Source organism: Phocoena sinus, chromosome 3 (genome assembly GCF_008692025.1).
Source record: "Phocoena sinus isolate mPhoSin1 chromosome 3, mPhoSin1.pri, whole genome shotgun sequence".
Lineage (NCBI taxonomy): Eukaryota > Metazoa > Chordata > Mammalia > Artiodactyla > Phocoenidae > Phocoena > Phocoena sinus.
Genome location: NC_045765.1, coordinates 121940082 through 121962869, shown reverse-complemented (window position 1 = coordinate 121962869; position 22788 = coordinate 121940082). Strand labels below are relative to the sequence as shown.

Genomic DNA, 22788 nt, shown 5'->3' with positions numbered 1-22788 from the left:
TCAGGGCCACTCTCACCTTTTGAGAGGGACCGCATTCTGTCTAAATAAACAGACATCTCTCCAAATAAACTGCTTTCACTTTGCTATGGCTCGCTCTTGAATTGTTTCCCGTGCGAAGCCAAGGACCTTCACTTGGCGGTCTGTCCCATGGACTCACCCAAGACCTGCGACATGACCATCCTCTTGTGCCCCGTCTTCCTATAACAAGAAGAGAATCATCAATTTAGCCTTCAAGTCTGCTCTGGTCCTGCCTAACAAAGTTTAAAATCAAACCTGAAGGGACTTCCCTGGTGGCACAGTGGTTAAGAATCCGTCTGCCAATGCAGGAGACACAGGTTCGAGCCCTGGTCTGGGAAGATCCCACATGCCACAGAGCAACTAAGCCCGTGTACCACAACTACGAGCCTGAGCTCTAGAGCCCGCGAGCCACGACTACAGAGCCCACGTGCCACAACTACTGAAGCCCGTGTGCCTAGAGCCTGTGCTCTGCAACAAGAGAAACCACCACAATAAGAAGCCCACGCACCGCAACGAAGAGTAGCCCCCACTTGCCACAACTAGAGAAAGCCCACGCACAGCAACAAAGACCCAACGCAGCCAAATAAATTAATTAATTAAATAAATTAAAAAGAAATCAAACCTGAAAGAATCCAACAGTTTCTGTTAGGGAACCGTTGACTGAAACAGCCTGCCTTGGCCAGGCATAATAACCACTTGCATGAGTTGTCCCCAGTAGGAGGTCCCGATAAGGAACAGGGTGCTGCCACCAAAAACTAACCGGGAGAATTTGGGAGGGGCCAAGAGGAGGGAGGAGATGCCAGACCATAATATGTCCTGCCAACCTCCCAGAAACCCTCACGCTGGGATCCATCTTGGCTAAGAGATGTGTGCACCATCAGGTAGGGCCTTGAATTGTACCAAATATGGGGACAAGCAAGATGATTGACCAGAGATACCCAGAAAGCTGACCCCACCACCATAAACCCTGAGACTGTAAGCCACGTGGCAGAGCAGTTCTCCTGAGTTCCCTTATCCCGTTGCTCTCTGCCCGGGTGCCCCTTCCCAATAAAGTCTTTTGCTTTGCCAGTACGTTTGTCTCCTCGGACAATTCATTTCCAAGTGTTAGACAAGAGGATTGGTGAGGTTGGGTGAGCAAATGCAGACGCTTTAAAGCAATACTGTGTGCTACCCATTCCATGGGCCCCAACTCTCCAGGTTTAGGGGAATCTTCCTACAGCTAAAACATGCATGGGAAACCCAGAGGATGGTACACCATGCGATCGGGAAAGGCTTCTAAAACGCACCAGAGCCCTCTCTCAGGCCCTGGAAGGGTTCCCCCTTCCAGTAACATCTCTAAGTAACTTAACTGCATCCCAGAACAAAGCTCAAGAATATTTATGCAAATACAAAAACATACAGCACCCAGTAGGGTAAAATTCATGATTCTGGCATCCAATCAACCCTCAGCTGAAGGAAAGAAGCAGAAAAGGAAGACGAAGGAATAAAGGTCTATCTCAGAAATTTTATGGATGTTATAGTCACCTCCTCTCCTATCTTACGGCTATTAATATTTTCTTCTTTACACATCATAGTATTGTTTGAATTATTACAAAAGCATCCATTACTATTGTTATTTTTAAAAACTTGGTCAACAAAATGAATCACTAAAGTGAGAATACCAAACAAAAAGAGAACAAGAGAAATTTCTGCAGTGCTTTGAAAGGATGAAGTTCTCTCTCTCCCTACTTCCTTTGCCTCCTCTTTCTGCCTACCTTTGCAGAAAGTCCTCAGTTTCTTTACCTCAATCTCTAACCTGTCCTTCCTTTCTCAGGTTAACTGAATACAGAATGCATGGCTAGTTTTTGGAGAAAATTTTGTTCTTGCCTTTGATATTTAAATTGGCAGATTTTAACGTCTTACACATATTTCTCAAAGAAGAAGGGGTACTTCTCAACAGCCCCTCACTGGTAGTTCAATGCCTTTTGTTCTGCTCTCTACCCTGCTTCCCCGGCCCTGCTCATTTGCCTGAAACCCATCTGCCCTGTCCCTGGGCAAAGGGAATTTCAACTTTGGCTGCATCCGTTCAGATGGCAAACACGTCCCACACCACACCTCCCGTTCTCCTTCAGGTGGAATCTCTTTCTGGCATGGAGTGGGGACGCCTCCGTGAATTGAGGGAAAGTGTAGAGAAGTCAGGAGAACGTGGAGAAAGCAGACGAAGGGAGAGGGAGAAAAAGGTAGAAGGCCGGAGATCGGCAGATAATAGGACCACTCAGTAGCGGGAGGGAGAAGCGCGTGTAAAGCGACCAGACACCATGGGGACGAGGGGAGGAGAGCGAGCAGAAGAGGCGCGCCCAGGCTGACCGCCCAGGCAGTCAGCCCTGCATCGCAAGAGGCGAGCACGGCCGGAGGGGTCCGCGGGCGGGGCGGGACGTGTGTAGCCAGGGCAGATCGGGGGCTTAGCGTGCCCCTGCCCGCAGCCGCCCGAGATGAGCGAGGCCAGCCGGGTGTGCTCTGGCTACTACAGCCTCAACCGCAGCTTCGTGGAACCCTTCCAGTGTCCCCGGCGCGGCGAGGGGGCCACGCTCATCTACTGCTGTGGCTTCGCTGACCTCAAGTACTGCTGCAGTGAGCCAGGCAGCTACTTCCCCTACAAGCACAGCTACATGTGGAACCTCAGGTGAGTAGGCAGGGGGCTGGCGGCCATGGGGCTGGGGAGGCGACAAGTCGTGCCACGATGAGAGGAGGGAGGTCGCCCGCGTCCTTGCGACCTGCTCGGATCCCCCCGGGGGGACAGGAGCCTCCGAGGGCTGATGAGGGCCCTGCAGAGAACCCACTCGGTGCCACCCCCATCCGGCGATGGTCGGGCAGTGGCGCCAGAAGTGTGAATACGCCGGGGTCCCCGGGCGAGGCGCGCGCGGGAGAAGAGCGGGCTCTGCGCCCAGGGCGCAAGCAGGGCCGCCCGGCGGGAGCGGACTACTCTTCACTCTCTCTCGCCGGCACCAGTCCGAGGCCTGCGGCTCTGCGGGCAGAGAAAGACAAGCACATAACTTAAGGTGGAGGTTTTAATTCTCTTTTTGATTTGTTTGGGCATTTGGTGCATTTGAATGGAAAAGGAGCTCCTTTGAGACTCAATACGTTAACCAAAGATCAGAGTATTTTAAGCCTCTTTGCCGGTGAGAAGGAATTGGCTGTATCCTTTAAAGTATCAAGAAAGGGTGTGTGTGTGTGTGTGTGTGTGTGTGTGTGTGTGTGTGTGTGTGTTTCGACGCGCACAGGCAACAGGGCTTTGTAATTTGCCCTCTCAGTTGATCTCACACTGACCCCCAAACAGAAGTGGAGACCCACAGAGAGGAAGAGTTTCAGTTGCTGTGATTACACACTCCGTTGAACCTTTTTGCAGGACACCCCCTTTCTCAACACTTGAGCTCTTTGGCCATTGCTGGAAAGTGAAGAGACTTTCAAAGGTGGTGTCTTTCTTGCCTCTTTTTCCTATGATGGTAATTTAACATATTCCAATTCGTATTTACACAGATATTTTCATTACGAAATGCTTTTCCCCCCTCCACTCCAAAGGATTGCAGACTTAGAACCTGATTCTTTCATTTTGCCTGGAGAATGAATGGGGTGCCAGGGTTACAGGAAAGAACTGCCACCCCACCTCAAACTGTTACTGACAAATTAGCTTATGTCTGGGAGAGAGAGAGAAGCTAACTCTGCTAAGTAAGAAGAAGAGTATTAGTTCTCCCAATCTCCTACCATGGTCCAGACTTTAGCACACATGTCAAGTCTACAGCAAATGACCTTAAATGTTATTTCTTAGAGCAGTAATTTGTTTTTGCACACTGCAAGCTTCAAAAAAAATCTCAAAAGGAGTGCCTACTTACCAACAAGTTCAACTAACAAAGTTGTATCATGCCAGAACAGGAAATGATGACAATTTATCCCTATTACTTGGGGAAGCAATTTGTATTGTGCTGGCATATTATCCGGCCTTTTGGAAAATAACATAGTAGCATAGCTCTGAGTCTTTGGAGGTGTTAATAATGGTGGCAGCACCTCCATGAGAGACTGGCAACTCTTAAGTCAAACTCAATTGGAAAAGTGCCTGGGATTCTCAGGTCCCTGAATAGTTCCAAAGTGACAAGCAGCAGAGGATAGAAAACCTTCCTAAGGTTTATGAGGGCACAAAGGAATGAACAGCTTGCTGGGGTCTTCATTTAGCATTGACAATGCAGCTCAGTTCCTGGGAAATATGAAAATCATTTCAACTGATGGCATCAGTTGGCAATGTTAAACCTGGGCTTCTATATGTATATAGGTATGTATAGCTGATTCACTTTGTTATAAAGCAGAAACTAACACACCATTGTAAATCAATCATACTCCAATAAAGATGTTAAAAAAACCCACCTGGGGTTCTTCCTTAGTTATTGAGCTCTGAGAACACAACGGGAAGGTAAACATTTAGAACTTCATTTCCCTCATATTCTCTGCTCTCTCCCCTAATTTACAATAGTCCAACTGTGAAAAATATCCCAGAAGTCATTAGCATTTGTTCTGAGATTCTGCAGCCACTGCAGAAAGGCACAGGTATGGTACCTCCAGGTGAATGAAGTTGCTAAGTAGGAGAATTCATTAATGTGACAGCAGCTACAGACCCTCTCTCAGGGACTGCAAAGCAAACTGCCCTATGGTGCTGTGAGGAAAGCATAATTCTCCCTTTTCTGTGTCTGGCCCACTCCCATCTCTTCTCCTCTTATAAATCCCTAACCTCTAAGGGTTTCCTTTGGAAACCTTCAGGACCTAGGAAAATAATGTGTGTTGCACAGGGCTACGCTTGAGTTCAATAAGTTATTTGTTGAAATGAATATTTCAGGAGATTCCCAGAGCTCCATCTTTATCTAGAGTTTTGCATGCATAAAGCAACATTTCTATAAAGTGGAACTATGACAGTGAAACAGTTTGTCAGGATTATGAAGAACATCCTTTTATAACAGGAAGAAGTGACATGCTTTGTTTTTCTTTCCAATCATGTGGCCTGGTTTTTAAACTGTGTACATGTAAAGTCTGTAATACATACATTGAATTTAATTGACAATTTTACTTTTAATTGACTAAATTATTTTTTCACTTTGAAGATTTTTTTTTTTTTTTTTTTTTTTTTTTACGGTACACGGGCCTCTCACTGTTGTGGCCTCTCCCATTGCGGAGCACAGGCTCCGGATGCACAGGCTCAGCGACCATGGCTCACGGGCCCAGCCGCTCCGCGGCATGTGGGATCTTCCCGGACCGGGGCACAAACCCGTGTCCCCTGCATCGGCAGGCGGACTCTGAACCACTGCGCCACCAAGGAAGCCCTGAAGATGTTTTTAATAACCGGGTTCTCATTTCAGGGATCTTTCCAGATGTCTGGCCTCCTAGATGCTTTATGAAGCAGATAATATTAAGTGGATTATGTTCCCATGTGTCTGTGCAGTCCTAACCCTCCCTACACATATGATCTACAAAAGTCAGCTTTGGTGCAAACAAGCATAAAAGAGGAGTTGCCAGAGCCAGGGAGTCTACCCCTTGGAAGAGAGGGTATCAAGTGAGGGCAAACTCCAATTTAAATATGCAACTATATACTGACTCTAGCCAGAAAATTACCCAGTCTTCACTTCTGTGCAGGGCTAGGGGAACTGGCTGATAGTAATTAACAAGCACAAGAATCTTTTGAAGTCTGCCCCCATGTCTGGCTCAGGAGGCAATCTCTAAATTGCAAGGGGGCTTTATCTCCTTAAATTAAGGATAAGTAGGATGAGCTTAGCCCCTCACTTTTAATTTTGTTCTTCCTCCCAAAGCAGTGACACACCTAGCACCCCTGGTCAAATTCTCCCTTTCCTCACTTTCGGCATGTCACATTTGTTCGCGCCCTAACCTCTGGGAAATAGCAGAAGCTGAAAGGCAAGACAGGAAAATAATGAAGGAAAAGATCACTACTTTTCAGTGATCATTTCAATGATTGTTACTTTTCAATGATGATTACTTTTCAATGACTACTAATGGATCAAGCACCAGTCAATTATCATTTATTTCCATTTATGAAACATTAATTACAAGCTAAATACTCTATTAAACACTTTTAATAAGTGTGCACATGACTATGGGAAAGTCAATAGAAGTATCTGCTCTTGAGCAGCTTAAAATCTAATTATAGGTATTTACATACCCACACATATATTGCTCATGAAAGTAAAGTACATATGTTTGCATATTAGTCTTGCAAGATAATTTTCTTTTTTCTAAACTTCTTTTCCCATTTAAAAATAAGTGCACAAGTTTGTGAAAATTGTATTATTTCTCAAGTGATTAGACTTATAGATAACTGTATCAGAAGGAATTGTTACAAATTTAGTGCAAATAATATTTACACTGTATTTTTAGAGAAAAGTACAAGGGTTTCTTCCTAAATGCTAGAAGCTATTAGTGTTATGCTCTTTTAGAAAGGAAAAATTCAGATTGAACATGAACTTTATATAGATTTCATAAACATTGCTTTCCTTTAATTAAACTTTCTTCTCCTCTCTTGTAATGGTTGTGGTTTTGTATATTAATACATGATAACTCCCATGCATGTCTCCAAAATAAAAGTTCTACACTTCCGTTAAACATTTGTTTCACTGTTTTTGCAGAGGTAGATATCTTTCTATTCATCTTTTATTGGTGAACCTAATCTTTCCTCCTAAAATATATTAATAATAGAGGTTTATCTGATAGAAATGTTTTTGAACGATCCCTAGAGAATCATGTGACCTTTTACTGTAATATGAATTCACATGGTATTCTATACCAATATTAACATATAAATGTATAGAGAAATATCATAAGAATTTGATGGCAGAAAAAGGTGAGCCATAGATTTCAATCATATACTGTTTATAATAAAACATAATTTGGTATGAATGACTGAAGCAAGTATTAACAATATTTAAACCTTTGTTTTATGTGCAAACAAGTTTGTGTGACAGTCACAGTGTTTTTTCTGTTTTCCTCAGCATTGGCGCTCTGATTGGACTGGGAATTGCTGCCCTTGTTTTACTTGCCTTTGTCATCAGCGTCTGTGTTCTTTGCTACTTATTTCTGTATACAAAGCCTCAAAGATTAGACACTGGCCTTAAACTTCAACACCTAGAGGCTACTTCCACTCAAGAAGGTAATCAGTAACTGTTATTTGTAACCAATTACCTGTACTCTGTTCAAAATAATAACCTGTACCTGGGTGACAGATCATTCTGTTAGCAATGAATGCTTTTTAAAAATTCAGTTTATGCCTTTATAAAGATTCACGTTAAATTAGGTATTAATGATGAAATACCTTGGAGGGATTGTGCCCAAGGAAAGATAGTGGCAGGATGTAAATATTCTCATGAAGAAATAATACACTGATCCAGTAAATCCACTTTAATTTATTTATGTCTCTCAGTTTTAAAGGTTGTATCCTCTTGGAATTTTTAAATTTTGTTTTTGATGGAGCCAAAGAAGTCAGATAGAGGAACAAAATATCCGATAATTGTCAGTGTTGCATTGCTTTAGATTGGTTAGTCAGTAGTCAGTTAGGCATTACCTGTGTGCCTATGGTATGCAGAATTCAGAGGAGGTGTATTAAGTAATTCAGAGTCATATAAAAGAAACTAAAGAATAAATAGCAGTCTTTGTTCTTGAATAGATCACAAACTAGTTACGCTATACAGGTATGTGTGTGTGTGTGTTTGTGTGTGTAGTGCAAGTAAAATGTTTATGTAAGGTTTTCAGAACTGAGTCTCTTTGTTATCTTAATTATAATGTGCTACACATACTACTCATTATCATTATGAAACAAAGAATTGTTAAATTTTTTTGTGAATATAAATTTCTATTAGTGTATTTTAAAAGTAGTGATCATGAATTTTATTTAGATACATGTATTTTGAATATATTTTTAATAAAAATTTAGAATCTCTATATTACAGATATATATGTTTAGAATAAGACACAGGTGCTCACTAACTTCTGTTTAAAAAGAAAGTGAAAAACTTTCTTCCGAAAAATTTAGAAAATGTCCTTCCCATATGCTCCATTTTAGCTGAATCCAGAAACATGTTTATGGAGTACATGCTCTGCGATCTTCTCAAATACACCAGCACCGCATGATTACTTTAGCTCTAGTTTTCTTCTCTGTAGCGATCTCAGAGGGTGCCCTGTATCACAAAGCAAGAAGCCAAGATCCCTTTGGAGTTCTTTTTCTGAAGTACTGTTTGGAGATTACATGGCCGAATTGACCAGTTGTTAGCTGAATTTAGTCCGATGGCTTAGACTCTGTTTCTCCACAGGCAAAATGAAGCAGTGGATTATCAAATAATCAAAAAGTAAAATCAATTTTTGTCTCAATTGCTTAGATAATTTAAAGTATCAGTTCTGAAATTTTATTGTGTGTAAGAATCACTTAGGGAGTTTGTTAAAACCACGAACTCCAGACTCTGCATTTTAAAACAAATAGCTCCTCTTCCTGCCCTGCCCTTGCTCCCCTGCTGTCTACTCTCCACAGAGAAGCCAGAGTGAGCCTGGTAAAACCTAAGTTAGGTCAGGTCACTACTCTGGTCAAAACCCTAATTGCTTCCCATCTTTCAATAGATATGGAGTCCTAAATGTGAACTATGGGGGCTTTTGTGGTCTGCCCTTTACACCTTTATTTCTAGCATCTTATGCCCAGCCACCTTGGCCTCTTTGCTGTTCCTTGAAATTCCTGCCTCAGGGCCTTTGCACATGCTGTGCCCATTGTCTGGAATGTTTTTCCCTCACTTTCACTTTCTTTAAATCTTTACTAAAAGTCACCTTCCCAGGGAGTTCTTCCCTGGTCACTCAATCTGCATCTTTAACTTCAACATTTTATGCCTTCTTCCTGCTTTACTTTTCTCCAAGCACTTACCACTAATCAACTATATATTTTACTTACCTGTGTCCAATTTTTCTCTACTCCAACTAGAAAGTAAGTTCCAGGAAAGTAGAAATTTTTGTCTTGTTTGCTTACTACTGTTTCTCTAGTGCTTAGAACACATGTTTGTTGAATGAATTGAATGAAGTAGCACTGTACCTCTGTCATAGGTGATCAAAGGAGCATGTTTATTGTCACCATTATAGCCATCAAACATTCACTGAGTGCCTCTTCTATACAATGCAGTGTGCTAAATAAAAATTGATTATTTTTCTTGATATTTTTCCTGATCTATCTCAGGGACTGCTCCAGAATTTTATTTCAAGCTGGATCTGAGAGCCCAGCAACAGAATTAGTTGGCTTGTTGACTCAAGTCTTTGTAGTCTTATGGCTCTTTAGCTAAGGAGATCCATTAGTGCACTTCCTATGTAGTTAGTTGAGGCTACTTTCTTACAATGAAATATCCCCACTCTGGCCCTCTGAAAAACACTATGTTTATCAAGTCAGCAAATTAATTCAATACACCTTTCCTGAGTGCTTACTCTTGGTAAGGCAGAATTTTATATGATCATTGCCTTCTGCTGCTTTCAAATTAGATGATTTTGGGTCCTTCGGTTGACATTAACCAAATAAGACATAGTGGAGAGCAGAAAACAAAATAGGTAATCCAAATGTCACCTGGAATAGGAAGAGAAAACGGTTCATATTTGAAAGCGACCCTTCAAAGTGATAATTAAAAACCATTGCTGTGCCTATTATTAAATATGCATGCTTCATTCCAGTGATTCTCCCACCTAGGGATAAATGTCAGTGTTCTAGCTCGTGAGAAAACAAGGCTTTATTCCACTTAAGGAATGCCTTAAAGGTTAGGAACATTATGTTTGTGTAATAATTAAGCAAGTAAAATTACATTGGAGGAAAATTGGTTTCACCAGTTTACCACTCCTTTCTTTGAAAACTTGCTGTTCTTAAGAGTCAGCCTCCCATTATTTTAATTTTTAGAATTGAGACTTTTTTCATTATAGGCAATTTGAATGGCCTAAAGGGAAACGTGCTTTTGTACACATACTAAAACTGACTTAAGGCACTGGACTTTTTTGTTTCTGTAAATGACAGTAGCATTAAAGAAGAAACAACAGGCCCAAAACGGAGCCCTTTGTGCTAAGCCCTACATCAGCAAACCAAAACCTTACCTCACTGCAGTTTCAGCCTCTCCCAGGAGTGAAATTTTAAACCTATCCGTCTGGAATTTCCTGATCAACACTAGTAAGGTAATCTTCAGGATAGACCCCTGCCCCTCCCCTAAAGGAAGGTGACCTGCCTGAAAAAAAATCCTTTCTTTTGTTTATGACTTCCTTGTCCTACCCCTTCTGCCTATAAGACTCTTCATTTCCTACATCTTTTCAGAGCCCCTTTCTACTTGTTAGATGGGATGCTGTCCAATTCACAAGTCGTTGGATAAAGCCAACTAGGTCTTCAAATTCACTCAGCTGAATTTTGTTTTTTTAACAATAGTCTAAGTCTAAAATAGTCTAATCTTAGACTATTTTGCCAAGATTTTTCTTTCATGTACCTTTGTTCTATTGGGGTTCATTATTTTTAATGTATACAATTTAAGACTTTATACATTTTGAATTGATCCTGAAAATAGCAGGTCTCTCTCTGGTAGTGCCTGTAGAGTTTAATTGGGCTACCTCCAGGGCTCACTTTGTACAGAGGTTCTATTGCTAAGCAATTGATCGGTCTTTACATTGTGTTCCATAATCATTTTCTTTCTTTTTAACTTTCGTGTTTTGAGTTACGCCTGTATCAAATGCCAATGTTTAAAAGAATACCGTGGTTTGTAAATTGTACTGTATTGGACAAACAGTTCTGAGCAGAAGATGGCTGTGTGAAGGGCATCTTTCTGAGTAGACACCCCTGGGGCAAGGGCTCATTTCATAAGACGTGGAAGAATTAATGGTTAATGGGGGAGCAATTAAAGGGATGAATGTCTTAGATCCCTGCTTCCCAAACTTTTCCACTGGAGAATCCTTAAAGGTAGATGAGAAAGGAATGTGTACCTCCAGAATTCCAAGGGTTAGAATGGAAAGCCCTGGCTTGTGAGCTTTAAATTATGTGAAGTTGCCCATTATATTTTTTAAATTATGGGAATTTTTTATTTGATTGCTAATATAATGACTTGTTTTACTCTAATAATAACATTATATCCTTTCCATTTCTGAGTAAAACTGATGCTCCAAGAAGATAAAATATAGTCATCCTGTGGTTTTGAGTATCCATTGACACCCTAGGGTTGTGGAGAGGGGTGGAGAATCAAGAGGGTTCTTAGAAGCAGAGTTTTTGATGAAAATAAGAAGGGCAGAGAGTAGAGCTGCTTGACACAAATAAAATAATATTGTTGTATGGGAATAACAGACAACTCCAATTATCTATTATTTGGTAGTCTCTTTTGCAAAGGCAGGCAATATAAATGGAAAAGGGTAAGCTAATCAGCAGTAAGGCACAGGTTGTCTAGGAGAAAAGCATAAATTATATATAGAATACTGAGAAAGCAAGCAAATTTGACGACTGTGTACACAATTGTTTGTTCTGCCTGTGAGCAAAATGGGACTTGGACCGTTCAGAATAGTCTACTATATTTCTTCTTAGAAGACACCCTTATACCCCTGGAAAGAAAACCTTTCCCTTAATTCACTTTCATTTTAGGAAAATTAGAAAATATAGAAAAACAAATAAACAAATAACTTCATCCATGATCCCACCACACAGAGATAACAGATATTAACACCACAGTGAATATTCTTCATAGATTTTTTTCTATATATCTATAGATACATGTATATATAACAAAATTGGGAAAAAAATGAATCCTATAACAGCTTTTCTTTTTTCACTGAACAACAATGACATCATCGTTTGCCAATAAATAAACACCACTTTTTTTTTTTTTTTTTTTTTTTTTTTAAATTTATTTATTTATTTATTTTTGGCTGTGTTGGGTCTTCGTTTCTGTGCGAGGGCTTTCTCTAGTTGTGGCGAGCGGGGGCCACTCTTCATTGCGGTGCGTGGGCCTCTCACTGTCGCGGCCTCTCTTGTTGCGGAGCACAGGCTCCAGACACGCAGGCTCAGTAGTTGTGGCTCACGGGCCTAGTTGCTCCGCGGCATGTGGGATCTTCCCGGACCAAGGCTCGAACCCGTGTCTCCTGCACTGGCAGGCGGATTCTCAACCGCTGCGCCACCAGGGAAGCCCAACACCACTTTTAATGATTACATTTTATTACCTTGATGGAGTGCTATGAATTTTTATTCTCTTATTTTGACATAGTTCACACTTCCAGAAAAGCTGCAAGAAAAGTATAGAAAAGGTTGTATACCTCTTCCCAGATTTACTAATTGTTAGTATTTTACCTCACTTTTTTCAAAATTGACTTTCTTTTGATGTATATTTTCTGAACCATTTGAAAATAATTTGCAGATATCATGCTTTTTAACCACAAATATTTCAGTATGTGTTTCTTAGGAACAAGGATTTTTTTTCCCTACATAATTACAGTACATTTATCAAAGTCAGGAAATGTAACAGTGATACAGTAATATTATCTAATTTGCAGTTCATATTAAAATTTTCCAATAGCTATTTTTTTCTTATCTACGATCTAGTCCAGAGTTACATCTTGTAATTAGTTATCATATTTCTTTAGCCTTTTGTTTTTGTTTTTTGAAACTTATTTTTATTTTAAATCATCCTTTTACCTTTCTTTTTTTCCATTGAAGTATAGTTGATTTACAATGTTGTGTTAGTTTCTGGCTATACAGCAAAGTGAGTCAGATATATATATATATATATATATATATATATATATATATATATATATGAATATACAAAGTTACTATTTTTCCTTTTGCCATTACTAAGTAAGTTGTTGGGAGGTATGAAAAAATCCTGTTCCTCCTCCAACTTTCACACACCCATTGATGGCTCTTGACTGAATGTTTTCATTCAAAATTTCAAGATAATTTTAGAATTATTATTATGATAGCTATGAAATGGTGATTTTCTAACCTCATCATTCCTTCTGTGTTTATTAGTTGTTATTCTACTACAAGGAAGAGCTTTCCCTTTCCCCCTATTTACCTATTAATTAATTTATTAATATCAGTATGGACTCAGATTTTTTATTCTAAAATAGTCTATTACTATCATCATTTATTGATTCTTAAATTATCTCAGATTTGGCCTGTGGGAGCCCCTTTAAACTGGGTCCTATATCCTTTTGAATTATATCCATCATTTTTTGAGCATTTTTTTTTTGCTCTCTGTCACAAAATGTTCTTGAGCAGCCTGTGCTTTTCCTGTTCCAGCCCTGAAATCTGCCATTTTTCCAAGAAGTCTCCAAGAAGTTGCCCTTTTAGTTGGAATGGTGTTTGGAAACCAGTCTGGGTATATCATATTTTATTAAATTATTGACTTTGAACTAGCTTCCATTTTTTCTATTATACACAAGCATTGAACATTGAAGTATTTTCCTAGCATAAATCCCTAGGAATGGAATTGCTGACCAAAGATTTGGTACATATAAAAGTCTTTGCTAACTGTCCTCCAGAAAAGTACTATTTCATGAGTATTTTTATTTCAAAAGATATATATCTTACTAATTTCACTGAGGGAAACAATACAGTGTTTTATTTTAAATTCATCTAATTATGAGCAAGGGTGGACATTTTCATATTTATTTGTCATTGTCTTTGTGGTATATTGTTGCTCATATCTTATACACATTTTTCTATGGGGGTGTTCATTTTTCATTGCTTTATAGGAACTTTCCATACAGTAACTAAATTCTTTTTCACATATATTGCAAGTATTTTTCATAGTTGTTCCCTTTTTAATTTTATGTGACAATTTTTCAACTGTAGAAGTTTCTCCTTTTGTGATTTCTTCCTTTAATTTCATACTTAGAAAGTTCTTACTTCACTTTAAGATATAAAGATATTCACCTATATTTTCTTCTAATACAATACATACATTCACTTGTTTTTTAACATTTAAATCTTTAATAATCCTGGAATTAAAATTTTTGTGTAAAGTGTGAGGTAGGGATATGCCTTTATTTTTATTTTACAAATGAGCCAATTGTCTAAATATTTATTGGGAAATCTATCCTTGTTTTCTTGCCAATTTAAAATGTCACCTTTGTCATCAACTAAATTCTTATATATACTGGGATCTGTTTTTAGACTTTCTGTTCTGTTAAATTTATCAGTCTGTTTATTCTTAAGCCAATAATATACTTTAAAAATTATTGTAGCTATATAATTTAATATCTAATTAGGGAAGATTTTCTCTTCCTTCCCATTATGCTTCTTTTTCAAAGTTTCTTAGCTACTCGTTTCAGTATTCCAAATAAACTTCTGAATCACATTGTCAAATTTTTAAAAATCAAGTGGCATTTTGATGGGTTTTGTACTAAATTTATAGATAACTTTGGGACCTATTTTTCTTAGTAGCCTTAACATTGCTTCAACCAAATTCTACTCAAAACATTTATTAATTACGCTGCCACATTATTTTAAAATGCCATTCTTTGTTTCAGAGAGGCTTTAAAAACTCACTGAGATCTTAGTAGAAGATGGGGTAATTTGAACTCAATGGCAGAAAAGGTCACTTGTGTCTCCTAAAGGGGCCTTTCTACTGAAAATAATGAGTCTGGAATTTCCTACAACTCTTTTCGTTTCTAGAATGTAGAAAACCAAATTGCTCAGCAGAGCTCCTGCTACTTTTAGCATTTGTGAGTCCTCCTCAGGGAGCAGGGTTAGGCAATGCTGGCTGATGATGGAACCAAAAAGCAAAATAGAAGCCAGTCTCTCAATTGTGAAAATCCATTTAAAGGATTTAAAATATCAGCCAAATTCCTTTGTGAGCTATGTTAGTCATCTATAGTTGAATTTAACAATGCAGAAAAGAAAAAAAAAGTCCAATTGTGGAAAAAATAGGGTAGGAAAAACATTTCTGGAGAGAACTGCCTTCATTCCTTGATGGACGAGCAAAGCAAAAGGGCAAGTCTAAGATTCTAACTTTCACAATGAATTTTTAAGTGTATTTACACGAGATACCTGCGTATCCTCAAGGGGAAGGCAGGGCATTGAAGAAGGGAGAAGTCAATAGGTCAGGAGGTCAGTAGGCAAGTTTTGCTCACTTCACCATTTACCTCAGATCCAGTTCTTTGCATTGTACTAAATTTAAAGGGAAAATGTCCCCTAGTAAATAAAGAACACTTTTAGGGTGCAAATTTAAGATTGCTTGTTTCCACTAGAAAGAAATGCAGGATGAGTGGGATGTGTAGATTTCTACTAAAGTGAGCCAGCTGATTAGTCATTGAAGCTGCTGTTGGGCAGCAGATAGGTAATGCAGAAGCTAGAAGGACACAGGCAGATAATGGCAGAAAAGCTTAATTACCGCTCTGCCACATAGCCAGGAGATGAGACCTGCAGAGGGCCCAGCATTCTTTTGATATTTTGAAATGGCAGGTAAGAGCAGAGTTCATAGAAGATTTATAGGATAAATGGATCCCTGAGGAATGCTTCTGAAAATGAATGTAAAATTTAACTATTATAGAAAAAATATATTGGCCTACTTTGTGATGAGGATAGGCGGATTTTGTTTGATGAATTTGATTTAAATGGCGAATTTTATTTGCTTGATGAATTGCATTTAAATTTTGGCAAAGGCCAAAACAAAGATTTAATTTAAATGCCAGGCTGAGAGGTATAGGATTAAAGGAAGGTTGAGATTTACATATGATGACCAGACTGAAGAAAAGAATAAAAATGGGACACTAGCAGCAGAAAGAGCAACTAATGTCAACCCAGGGAAGCACAGTGATGTTGGATCTTCCCAGTCTACACTCAGGTAAAGAAAAGGAGAAATTAAATTAAAAAAACCCTTTATATGTAACAAATCCCTTAAGAGCTCAATGGTATAACAGATTTCTTGTTTAAAATTTAATCCATGTTGTAACCTCGTGACAGAAGAGGCAGCTGGTTTTATCTCTACTCTGTTGGTTAAGAAATTAGTTTCTATTTATTAAAGGAAAACTAGGAAAAGGTGAGGTTGCTGAGACTTTTCCTCTTCTCTCTTTTAAAATCATTCCAAAGGGATGCAGTTAGCTGGACTCTGATATCACTACAGCACAGCCCACTTACAGCAGTTGTTTTTTCCATAATATGCCCAATTAATTCTATCTTACCAGAGGGATATACATTGAAAGCACGGTTGGACTTTTATAAGCTGCAGGAAGAGAGGGAACACCAGGGTGTTGACTTGCTAATCAAAGCTCCTGCTTCAAATAGTGTCAGTATGGTGTTTATATCAAATCTTTTCTTGTTCCTGTAGCAAATCAGTTTGGTTAGGGGAACTGCATTGCCTTAAGAAGCCAATCTAAGAAATGATCTTTGTACCTGCACTGGTTAGAAGGATCCAGTAGTCAAGGAAATAATGAATCAGGGCTGGGGAGTGGGGGGTTTTACAAGTCCTAGATGAAGGAAAATCTATTGATAGGATACTGGAATGTATTTTGCAAGCCTTTAAATCTCAGAGGGCAGTAGACAGGTTAAACTCGTTGTTGTTTCCAGAAAAACGCGTAATGGAAACCAGAGCTGTCAGAATAGAGATGGCTTAAGAGAGAACCCCAGACTAAGGAGTTCTTAGAGAGAACCCCAAACTAAGTGAGGAAATAAATTCCTCAGGTTAACTCCCATAAAAAGAAAAAAAAACCTGTATGTGACAAGGTAGAAAAACCACCTTGAAAGTCTCACTAGAATATTAAGAATTTAAGTATGTAAAAAGCTTAGGAAACATGAAGGACTTGAATTAATCAAATGTTATAGTCTTCAGACTTCCAGGATTTCAAATAAAAGGTTAAAATTTTAGATGTTTGGGCTTCCGTGGTGACGCAGTGGTTGAGAGTCTGCCTGCCGATGCAGGGGACACGGGTTCGTGTCCGGGAAGGGAAGATCCCACATGCCACGGAGCGGCTGGGCCCATGAGCCATGGCTGCTGAGCCTGCGCGTCCGCCCCGCAACGGGAGAGGCCACAACAGTGAGAGGCCCGCGTACTGGAAAAAAAAAAAAATTTTAGATGTTTAAAAAAATGCTAGAGGGGCAAGATAGGGTAAGAGGATTAAGAGGCATAAACTATTATGTATAAAATAAATAAGCTACAAGGATATATTGTACAGCATAGGGAATATAGCTAATATTTATAACTTTAAATGGAGTATAATCTATAAAAATATTGAATCACTATGTTGTATGCCTAAAACTAATATGATATAAATCAACCATACTTCAATAAACAAAGAAAAGAAATGCTTATATAAGATACAAATTCTGCCCAGATAATATGAAACTAATTTACATCTTAAACCCTTGGTCTTTTACCTTTACCTGCTGTGATACCGGAGAGTACAAATGATACTGAACCAATAAAAATAAGCCTACAAACATTTTGTTTTTCAAATATTACAAATGTTATATAAGGAAAATAGTTTCAAGGGTCTCTCTCTCTCTCTTTCTCTCTCTCTCTCTCTCTCTCTCTCTCTCTCTCTCTCTCTATATATATATATATATATACACACCCCATTACTTAAGTATTTAGTAGTTAAATTTGAATCCATATATCTTTTAAAGTCTACTTTGCAAATAACAGTCAAGAATTTATCAGGTCATCAAATTTTCATGCTAGCTTTCCCTACTACATTTATCTTAAACAATTTTGCTTGCTGACTGGGCAAAGAGCTACTTGCCAGGCTAGAAAATGTTGTGCCTACAACAAATTAACTTTTTGTTGTTTTTGTTTAAAAATAAAATTATATAGTCAAAACATTATGATTGGATGTTTAGAAGTAGAACATTAATTTAACACCCAAAGAGTTCAGATGTAATGAAATAAAGCCATATATTGTACCACTCTAGGCCCTATATTTTAAAATTATGATACTTTTAATATTAGCCCAGAGAATAATGCCACACGTTTCAGGCCTATGGGCAAGATCTGGTCTGGGAGCTGTAGTGAGACATCACCCTTCAAAACTTATCAATAATATTGCTCCTTTGAGTGTTGATCTATGAAAACCACCCATAGTGAGGGATGTCCTCAGTGACCCTAGAAAGCAGTCTATACAATTACTTATAAATGGGCAAAACCAGGCAGTATGAACACACTTAAAGGTGAGGCTTAGACTTATCTAAAGAAAAAAAGTGAAAAAGTCATATAAGAAGAGAGACTAGATGGCAAAAAAGTAGAGGAAAGCTACTTCTAATAGTGAAACCTCTTGGCTAGTGAGTCCCCCTTCCCCTTAGGTAGGTTTGGAGCAGATTTTCCAAAACCTAAAGGACAAATAAGAGTTTTTCAAGCAAAGATTAGAGAGTTAGGGATATCAGGTAGCTGGAAGTATGCAAAGGCTTGGGGCAGAGAGAGAGCAAGAGAGCAGGCCAAGTCTGGGGAGCCTGTCAGTCAGTATTTCTGTATGTCTGAAATGCCAAGTACCAGGAAGGGAATGGGGCTAGCTGAGCCGGGACAGGGAAGTAGGGCTCATCCTCAGCCTAACCAAGAAATTAAGATGTGATCCTAAAGAATTTTAAGCAGAGAGAAGCTGATAGTAAATACTCTGAGGAAACATTATGAAAGTATTAACTATTATTGTATTGCTGATAGTTTTGTATCTTTTCTCAGTTAACATTGTATTCTGAGCATTTTCGATGTAATTAAAAATTTCTTGGAAATTACTTTTTCAGATTAAATGGCTACATCATACTTATGTATGATAATTTAGCAATTTCCCTATTATAAATTTAGGTTACTTACATTTTTTTGGTATTGAAAAGAATCAGTGAATATCTTTATAAGTTTTAGAGCTCATCTCTTATGGTTTCCTTGGGAACTTCATGCTAAAATCACAAGGTAGGAACACTCCAGACTTAAAAATAAATGTACCAGTTTACACTCCCATCATGCCATCCTACTAGCCCTGCTTTCTAGGGCCAAGCAGGACATCTCCCACTATGGGTTGATTTCATAGACTAACACTCAAAGGGGTAATATTATTGATAAGTTTTGAAGGATGATGTCTCACTACAGCTTCCAGATCTTGCCCATAGGCCTGAAACATGCATGGCATTATTCTCTGGGCTAATATTAAAAGTATCTTGTTTAAAATGTGGAGCCTTGAGTGGTACGATATATGGCTTTATTTCTTTTCTTCTGAATTTTTGTGACGGTAAAATAAATTATTTAAATTACTCTTGGCCAAGAAAGATTTTATCTGTTCCTAATTGAGACATGAAAAATGGTAATTACCTTTTGAATTTACATTTCTTTCTGACTAGTAAGATTGGAGATTCAGTAGATCTTTTGCCCATCTCTTTACTGATTAAGAGGTGTTAATGTCTTACATATTGATATGTAAATTCTGGTTATATGTTAGACATGAATCATGTGTTCTAAACATTTCTTCCCAGTTGGCTTTCAATCTTGTCTTTTGCAATCTACAACTTTAAAGTTTTTACTATGCCACACTTTCAATCTTATCATTCCACTCAACAAATTTATTGAACATTACCTATGTACAATGCAATTCTTCTGCATCATCAATGAACAATATAGTAAAAGATCTCTGGCATGTGGTGCTTACATTTTAGTGAGAGGAGACAGATAGTAAACATAATAAAAAGGTAAATTATATTAGAAAATAAATGCTATGGGAAAAACTGGAGAGCAAAGGGATTGGGGATGGGGTGGGGGGAATGTAGCTTGCAATTTTAAATACAGTGTTTAGGTCCCATTGAAAAGGTGACTTCTGAGCAAGGATTGGAAATTAGGGAGTTATCCTGCAGACAATCTGAGGGAAGAGCATGCCAGACAGAGTGAACAGCCAGTGCAAAGGCCCTGTGGCTGGAACATGCCTGAAATGTTTGATCAAAGAGGTTGGGAAGACAATCTGAGGGAAGAGCATGCCAGACAGAGTGAACAGCCAGTGCAAAGGCCCTGTGGCTGGAACATGCCTGAAATGTTTGATCAAAGAGGTTGGAGTGAATGAGAGGATGAAGTAGAAAAAGATGAAGTCAGGGAGATTAATGGTGTGTGTGTGGACATGTAGGCCATTATAAAGACTTGGGTGAAATGGAGGGTTCTTTGCAGAGGACACGCTTTGACTTACGTTTCAAAGGATCACTCTGAGTGTTGTGCTGAAAATAGAACAGTGGTAGCAGTGAAGGTGGTCTGATTTTGGATGTATTTTTAAAAATGTAGTCAACAGGCTATCAGATAAATTGGTGGTGGGGTTGAGGGAAGAGGAACCAAGGCTGACAGAGGTTTTTGTCCTGAGCAACTGAACACATGGAAGTTGCCGGCAATTGAGAAGAGGAAGACTGTAAGTGGATTGGGCTCTTTTTTTTTTTTTTTCCTGGGAATGATCCAAATATCAGTTTTGGACTAAGTTGGAGATGTCTGCTAGATATCCAAGTGGAGATGGCAAGTTGAGTCTGGAGTTCAGGAGAGGTGTGGGTTAGAGATACATATCTGGGAGTCATCAGCAGAGATGGTATTAAAAACTGTGGGACTAATCAGCCTAAGATGCTTGGGAGAGGAAAAGGGATCAACAAGAAAGATGGAAAAGGAGCAATGGTGACACAGGAGCGAGTCAAGGAAGGGTGGCATCTGGGAAGCCAAGAAAGAAAATGCTGCTGATAGGTCAAATAAGATGTGGCTTGTGAGCTGAACTGTGGGTTTAGCAACAGGGGGTTGTTAGTAACATCTATGATTTCTTGCACTGCTTTTACGTAATTATAAAATTATTTAAATATATTTAAATTTGTATATATTGGTGAAATATATGACATTATTTTCACACTTAATTTTTCTAACATCATTCATTGATTAATAATCCATTTCTTTGTTATGAGCTTGCTAGTCTAACTTTTGATGAACAAATATCCACTTTCCTCTACCCTTGTGCATTTTGGACTCATTTATATAGAACGAGTGAATGGGATTGTGGGATGAACATGCTCTTTTTAAATGTTACATCTCAACTGATTATAATGGCAAAGCCTTAAGATTGTTGTAAATTATTATGATCGATTTTAGTTTTGTTCCCTTTATGCATAAGGACAGTCACACTTTTATTAAGCAACCCAGAAATTGTTACCTTCTGATCAAATGTGTAGTTTCCTCCGTGGAAGTGTGGAGAAAGAAAGGTAAGCATGGAAACGAAATCCTTACTTCTGTTACTGAGTATTTCCCTTATTTGACTTTCAGGAGAAAATGCTCAAAAACAACTTTGAAATGATTCAATTCTCACTCATCCATAAGGTCTTTAGGACATCATATTTCCAACATTCCTAAAAAGTTTATTTTTTTAAGGACAAATTTTAAAGTAAGATTTGATGTCATAATTTCAAATAATTATTTCATTTTGTTTTGTGTATCTGCAGGCAGCTCAAATAGAAAAACCAAAGCCCCCAGTTCAAACTCAACAAATGAAACATTCTCTGAAGCTGATGATATAATTCAAGAAAAAACAATGGATATGACACAAATCAACACTGCTTACTGTTAAATATCCTGTGTTGTAAAAGCTCACTGGAGAGATGGAGCAACAAAAATAAAGAGTTCACTTCAAATAGTTTGTAATAATACTTCTCAAAAACTCACCACGCACAAAGCAAGACACAGCTGCAGTTTTGATCATTCAATTAATTTATTAAACACCCACTAAGGTTTCTGATAGATTTCCATGTGCATAAGTTTACTTTTATTTGCTAATTAAGATGTTTCTACATTACATGAAATTATGTTAATACTTCAGGAGAAATTATAGAATTTATCAATAACAAGATAAGCACACCTATGTCAGTGAAGAACAATGAGAAGTTTATGTCACATTACCAGCACTTCACAAGTTTCTCACACCTCAAGGCAGTTATTTTTATAAGAGATGGTACTAGATAGGTAAATCTCAGGGGGTGGCCTTATGAACGAGAAGTGGTGTGTTCTTAAGTCTCTTAGAAATCAACCCATGCCTTTTTTAGGGGATTTGCTGTATTATTGCCTTTATAAAAACTAACATTCAATAACAAAATGTATCACTATGTATAATCTGCATGATAAATATTTTCTGCAAGGGATAACCATAACAAAAATCCTTCACTGATAAAGTTCCTAAGGAATTTCTAGAATGAAAGTTATAAAAGAAACAAGTTAGTTCTCTGGTCCCACCTAAGGCTACTGCGGTGGTATCACTTAGACATCTAGAAATAAACCTACAGTTTCTGCAAATTAAAATTGTTTTAAAAGATTTTTATTCATAAGTGTGATTTCTATTGTAAGAACACAGACCTGGTCCTATAATGGAATTCAATAGGAAAAAAAAATTAATTTTAGGCTGGCTCTGCCGTGCCATCTACTGTGTTGTACAAAGTTTCTGTAGTTAGAAGACTAGCCTTTCAAAATGTGTCAAATACAGCTTCTCTGGTCTGCTAGGGGGAAAGAAAGGAATGCCTTATGGCTCTCAGGCATGCAAACTCAGGGTTAAAAACTTTTGACCATTAGTCTGTCAAAATTTCTACTAAGAACTGGGGATTCCAGTGCTGTCCAGTAGAGGTTTCTGTGATGATGGAAATGTTCTTTCTATATCTGCACTGTCTGGCATGGTAGCCACTAGCCACATGTGGCTTACTCAGCACTTGAAATGTGGCTAGTGCAACTGAAGAGACACATTTTCATTTAATTCATCTAAATTTCAATAGCCACATGTGGCTACACTGACAGCATA

At 38.4% G+C, this 22788-nt stretch overlaps 1 protein-coding gene across 1 annotated transcript; it reads left to right on the top strand.

The window, feature by feature from the left end:
- The first annotated feature begins 2333 nt into the window (after nt 1-2333).
- Nucleotides 2334-21637, top strand: SHISAL2B (shisa like 2B). Its single transcript, XM_032628032.1, has 3 exons — nt 2334-2680; nt 7038-7195; nt 21449-21637. Exons 1-3 carry the CDS (start codon nt 2490-2492, stop codon nt 21571-21573), a joined length of 474 nt encoding a protein of 157 aa, XP_032483923.1. The 5' UTR covers nt 2334-2489; the 3' UTR covers nt 21574-21637.
- The last annotated feature ends 1151 nt before the right edge of the window (nt 21638-22788 follow it).

Coding starts and splice junctions, on each gene's coding strand:
- SHISAL2B (XM_032628032.1), top strand. CDS start 2,490: ATGAGCGAGGCCAGCCGGGTGTGCTCTGGCTACTACAGCCTCAACCGC. Junction 2,681..7,037: donor AGCTACATGTGGAACCTCAG/GTGAGTAGGCAG, acceptor TGTTTTCCTCAG/CATTGGCGCTCTGATTGGAC. Junction 7,196..21,448: donor GGCTACTTCCACTCAAGAAG/GTAATCAGTAAC, acceptor GTGTATCTGCAG/GCAGCTCAAATAGAAAAACC.